This window comes from Watersipora subatra, chromosome 1 (genome assembly GCF_963576615.1).
Source record: "Watersipora subatra chromosome 1, tzWatSuba1.1, whole genome shotgun sequence".
Lineage (NCBI taxonomy): Eukaryota > Metazoa > Bryozoa > Gymnolaemata > Cheilostomatida > Watersiporidae > Watersipora > Watersipora subatra.
Window position 1 is genome coordinate 74,007,324 of NC_088708.1, and position 6,168 is coordinate 74,013,491.

The window sequence follows — 6,168 nt, forward strand, 5'->3', positions numbered from 1 at the left end:
TGCGCACTGATAAGTCATTTTGATCAGTTTTAACTGACTGTGTGTGTTTGCTAGTACATGTCTTTTCAAGTTTCTAGATCATTGAGCTTTTGAAGCAATGTCACTTTGTAGGCTATATACCCCTACAGGCTGACCTCAGATTTGAGAAAAAGGTAGTATAAAATCTAAAAAGCCGGTAAGACCCTAGGTTTGCTGAAGTATGCACTATATGATCCTAAACTGGGCTGTCTCATAGCATACAACCATACGCCAGCCTATGCAGACCAATCCTAGAATACGCAGACACAGTGGCCGATCTGTGTTTAAAGATAGTCATACATGATGTCAAGATGATGCAGAACAGTGCTGTAAGATTCATAGCAAGACTTCAAGGAAAGTGTAAGTGACACACCAAATGAACTAGGCCTACAAATGTTTCAAAAGTGACAGAAAAATCACAGGTTGATCTTGCTGACCTGTATTCTGCAAGCAGAAGATTCTCGCAGTGCACTCTAGTCAGCCTCTGATGAGATAGTATAGGATCTTACAATGACTACAAGATCATCAGCTCGTGGTGAGCCAACATCAGTTTCAGCGAACTCTAGATGCTACCACCAAAGCTTTCTACCAGTGATCATACGCAGAATGAGGGGCTGCCCAGCTGACAGCTAAACATGATCAGTGGTATTGTCGAATCTTGGGCTAAATATATGGTAGCACAATGGTGAACATATGAAGCATCTCACTACACCAATGGTGACAAGGATTGTTCTGCCTCATCAGAGATAGTTCTGTTTTTACGAATGACATATAACTGGACTTAGTTAACAAAGCGGCTAGTAAAACAATTTCAACTTTGCTAGTTTGTTCTTAATATTATAAGCGCTTTTACAGTCAACTCTGGCTAATAGACTGTAGTGAGTGCTTATACTCTGATGTACATTGGTTAGATTACATTGTCACTACAATAATAACGGGATCTCCAGCTTTCTGTGGTTGTGAGAGTATCTACATGCACCTGCGTTGAAGTATTGCAACAACTCATTTTCAATGGTGGCAATGTCCTGCAGATTACAGTAGGCACAGAGCAATACTTTGCAGAGAGCATCTTTGTAAAAGTGCTGATATTTATGGTTATTTACAGGTGTATCATTAAAGGTAGCTAACCTACTCAATAATAAATTTATTACATCACATCAGTTTCCAAAAACAATACGTGCAGATTGGCTCCAGTCTGTGAATATGTTGGATTTAAAGGCAAGAGCCTAAGAAAATGAAAATTTTTAGCAGAAGCTACTGCTATGACACAAATGTTAATGTCTGCTGGTAGTCCATAAAATATCACATTTTTGTGACGTGCCCTAAGGTGTCAAATACTATTAGTGATAAGCCTAAAATACCTGCATAATTATAAGGGGTGTGAACCGAAGACCTTATTGAAAAGGTTAAGCGGATAGAGAAATTTTAGCAAAGGTACTGCCTCAACAAACTTTAATAGTGACTCCCTCTGCCTTCATGGTTAATGCATGAACTAGTGATGGAATTGTTTCAAGTCTCAATGTGAGAAATGAAAGACATTGCACTGGTTTACTACTGGTATTATCTTCAAATACAAATTCATCGTTAACATTCACAATTCTAGTAGCAGAGTTCTTGTATGCCTTTGTGCTTATAATGCCGAATTCCTATCACTGCTATTGTTCCAGATACTTACTCAATAAATTTCATAGTTTAAAAATATCTACTGAATTAGGCCACTTTTAATGCTATTATTTAATATGTTGACAGAAAATTTTTAAACCAAGCTGAAAAAGAAATTGTTATGTTCCCAAAATGTTCACAAGTTTGTAGTTAATTTATAATATGAGCTTTTATGTAAATTTGAATATTGTAGAAATATTTTAATCATAGCAAACCCTATACAGCAGCTAGTTTGATCAGTAAGAGGTACCTGTTTCTGTAAACTTGGTGCTACTACACCATACACAGCTTAATGATAAAAAAAACTCCTAATAATTTTGTAGAACATTGAAGAATATGTTGATATTTGGCACAGAAAGCTTCTGATGAGTATATTCTGCATTTATAAAACAGCTTAGCTTATGTCATAGCATATTGGTTTTAGAAGTACAGCCATTTTAAATTCTTGTGCTGCTAATTGAGCCAGAAACTCTGACTGGGAGTGTCTCAAACCAACTATATTCAATGTCCTCATCTGATGATTAGCTGAATGAGCTATAGCAAGTCTTTTTCAAATCTGTTATAGTTCCATTTTTGAACTGCTCTAAAAGGCTAATTATAATTTTGTTCTTTGTTGTAGTATTATATTAAGGTTGTTTGCCGAAACTTGCTAATCAAAATGGCTAACATGATATAATTTTTTTTTTCGTCATACGTTTAACAACATCCTATACTAGGCAGTCTGAATGAACTTGGTTATAGCATTTTATCTGCTGTTTAGTCACTAGGAAGAGGCTTTGAAGGGGGTGCATCACTTTTCACCAGTTATTTATTCTTTATTGTCAACCTGTCTAGACAGACACTAACATTTGTTATTTTTCAAAAATATTTTACATAGCATTTATTATTTCAATTGATGGTTTCATATATTATATGGAGTTCTGCAAGTGTAAGTAGACCAACTTCACAGAATTGTAGGTATTTTTTGCTGAGCCTTAATTTTTGTTTAAGAAAAACTCATGTTTTATACCCTCAAGCCGATTGTAGCTTTGTATGACCTTGTTGACATATGTAGCTTTGTTGTTGCTATTATCTAATTCATGCTTTTCCTAATTTTGTAAGCAGCCATCATCTACTCATCCAAAAACCTCAAGTTAGTGTGTAATGCATTCACTTACATGAATGTGCATTTTACATTGCAGTAGCTGATCATGTCAGGTTTAAAAAGGCAACTAAGTTTGAGGATGAGCAGGCGATCTTACAAAACTCTACCGGCAAAAAATAAATGTGCCACAATTGAAGAAAGTCAGAAAGAAATCGCCCAGGTTACTGGAACTTTCACTGGGAATATCAAAAAGCGATCTCATACGACAACTGATACACCCACCTCCAACAACTCTAGGACAAGTAAAAAGTCTCTGAAGATGCGAGCATTTCCTAGTTTGAACTCAGTCAAGTCTGCATTGAGCAATGTGAAACAGGTATTCGCTCTGAAGTTCATTGATCAATGGGAGTGTATGTGTAAATATGCTTACACACAAGCTCATAAAACATGCTATTTTTTAGTACTCAAGTTGGTATATGGTGAGCTTCGCTTTGGAACTATTTTACATGTAGTTCCTTCCTGAACTCTGATATTCATCAAAGAAGCACATTTTATAACTTTTTGTGTAATGGAAGTAGGTATTTTCCCTTAAAGAGGGTATGATAGCAACATGTTTACACAGTTTGCCAAATGAGATGTGGAACAGACAACTATTCTATATCTCAGTAACAAGCTATTTACTTCGTTAACTGCTCTGGATGACACATCATTTCCTGTTGTTAGAGGCTTTTGAAGAACTTTATTTGACATAAGCTAATATTTCCCATAATAATAAATCGTATCATTTATATAATCAAGAGTCGTTATTCTACTTAGTTCTCCCAATACGCGGTGCTAAAGAATTTTTTTAATGCGTGCCGTCTGTCTATCAATATTGTATCATTCTTGTCATCACTTAAAAGCCAGAAACCCTTTAATATATCTTCAATATGTGTTTTGCTTATATCAGACTGATTTAAGTACAGTATTACGGAAACATCACATGCAAAAACTATTTTTCTTGACTAAAATTTGAAAACGGCTCAGTTTTTGCTATATATACATGTATATATATATACAGTCTGGCTCAGTTAGCAATTAATATGGGTAATCATTAGCATTTAGGGAGCTCAAGGGCAGACTAAGGGAGGCAAATCCATAATTATTTTTTGGCATAAATTTTAAGCATCAAAAAACTGCTACTATATCAAGCTGTTGAAATTGTTGTCATACCTTCTTTGAGATATTTTTGAAGTATAAACGCAGCGGCATTTTCACAAAAAAAGGAGCATGCAATGAAACATTACTTGTTGATGTGATAATGTTTGTAGTTGTCTTCTCGTTGTGCTATTAATGAAGTCATTTTGAAAGTTTAATGTCACGTCATTTGACTTGGCACACCAGATTTGTTCATTGTGAGCTAATGCTTGCTATAACTTCTACAACAACGGTTCCAAAAATAAGTTTATTTTTGGTAAAGCCAAGCCAATTTAATTTTTTTGCGGGATTTTGCTAGATATGTGTTTACTTTGTTTTGTTCGCTGTGATATTATGTCTTCATAAGTGGATAGTATCTTGAGTTTTAGTATAAAGGTGTTGCTATGGGATTCTGGCTATTTACTTGAACTTCTTAAGTAGGATGTCCATGCGTAGACAGTCTGACTGCAAAGAACATTTACATCTAGAGCGGAGACTTTTTTTTGACACGCCATGTAATCCGTCACCTTAATAATGTTGAATACAGTATTAGGAATTTATTTAAAACATGAAACATTCCAAACTAGAACAAAAGCTTTATAACAAACCAGGTAATTGTAATATAAATTCTAATCATAGCAAGTCTTTGAGAGGTTTGTCTGCTCTGCATCAAGAAGTATTTGAACTAGAAAATGCGGCGCTCATTTAGATGTCTCTAATCTTTTGTCAAAATTCACAACACTTTTTGCCCTGTTTGATCTTAAATTCAAGAGTGTCACATAGTTCCTTTTCTCCATGTTTTCATCAAACTATTGTTTGTTTACTATCTATCTTCGGGTTTAGTAATCATTTGTGACATTGCTATTAAGTTGGCAGAGTACGAGTTGTTATGATGGACAGTCATTCAATCTACAGTTGCTATCGAAAGTTATCAAGGTTTTTTTTCACTTTGGTGCACTGCATTCTGTTTACTTTTGATAGGTTTTCTGGTTTGTTTCATTCATATCAAAGATGTAATACTCGATAGGATGTTTATCAAGACTCGCAAAATGTTTGTAAGCTTTTGCTAATACAGCATGCGTATTCCACCAACCTTTTTGCAGGTTTGGTAAATTAAAGTGGCGTAGAAACTACCCCAGTACTGTTGTTTTATCAGAAAGTGAAAGGAAGTCAGATGCGAAGGGTTAAACTTGGGGACGTGACATCCGTGACAAACTCTACATATGTGACACCTCGCAGATCTGACAGGCTTAAATCTAAGGCTAGCCCCTCTCCCATTTCACTCAAGCTCTATAGCCCATTTTGTATCGAGACCCCTGGCATGGATGACAGTTTCATTCGAATTTCTAAAAGGTTTGTGTTGACTCAGTTTCAGCATTCATTCATTGTTCATGTAGTGCCTTTGCATTTGTATTTTGCCAAGTGATCTTTCAAGTGACCAAATGATTTTGTATGATTACATACTCGCAAAACTTAATGCGAACCAATGAAAATTCAGTAGTGAAATACAGGTGAAAATTGAAGCGATAGGTTTGATGATGAACTCCACTCTTCTTTGGTGTAGGAAGGCACTGACGGAGCTCAACGAAAGTCCGCTGACAAAGACTCCAAGGAGAATGGTGAAGGCTGGTGTGCAAACTCATAAACAACTTGCCAATTCTCTCAGCTCCTCTCAACTAGCCAGAACCTCGAGCAGCGGGTACTAATCTTGTCCAAGAAATAGAGTGATTTCTGATTAACCCTTTATTACACACACACACATCTATGTAGTTTATAAGAACTTACTTTTCTGTTTTCTTTACTCTCAACTACACATCGGATCACTCCTGTCTGTAGATCTGGACGATCTAGTGGCATGTTTATGTTAATTTTTATACATTTATCTGCTGTATGTACAACTATTCCCGGGTTGGGCTTGTTGCACAGATAAAAAGATTGTAGATGTTCTTTTTATTGTTTATCATCCATTTTACATTTGTTGCTATTTTTAGAAACTATTGTACAACTTACATGTACATGCATATACATGTATCATCTAAACATAATTTTAGATCTGTTATGCTGTAACTTGCAGCAAACGGTTTTTTTTTAGATTTTAACACTTGAATGGTGTTCTTTTACAGACTTTTACCTGCTCATTTCATCTAGTTAGCATATATTCAAGTTAGCAATTTCTATTGCTTGTAATAAACGGTTTCTATGATAACTCACCATTATATTGGCTCAGC

General features: G+C 35.5%; 1 protein-coding gene across 1 annotated transcript; it reads left to right on the forward strand.

Annotated features, from left to right (window-relative positions):
* The first annotated feature begins 2,861 nt into the window (after positions 1–2,861).
* On the forward strand, positions 2,862–6,140 carry LOC137410505 (uncharacterized). Its single transcript, XM_068095932.1, has 3 exons — positions 2,862–3,140; positions 5,097–5,293; positions 5,505–6,140. The coding sequence occupies exons 1-3, from the start codon at positions 2,871–2,873 to the stop codon at positions 5,644–5,646; spliced, it is 609 nt and encodes a 202-aa protein (XP_067952033.1). The 5' UTR covers positions 2,862–2,870; the 3' UTR covers positions 5,647–6,140.
* Positions 6,141–6,168: the final 28 nt, after the last annotated feature.

What these genes read in the sequence shown, in the direction of transcription:
- LOC137410505 (XM_068095932.1), top strand. Translation starts at nt 2,871, where the DNA reads ATGTCAGGTTTAAAAAGGCAACTAAGTTTGAGGATGAGCAGGCGATCT. An exon ending in CATTGAGCAATGTGAAACAG is followed by an intron (nt 3,141 to 5,096) that starts GTATTCGCTCTG and finishes TTGTTTTATCAG; the next exon opens with AAAGTGAAAGGAAGTCAGAT. An exon ending in TTCATTCGAATTTCTAAAAG is followed by an intron (nt 5,294 to 5,504) that starts GTTTGTGTTGAC and finishes TCTTTGGTGTAG; the next exon opens with GAAGGCACTGACGGAGCTCA.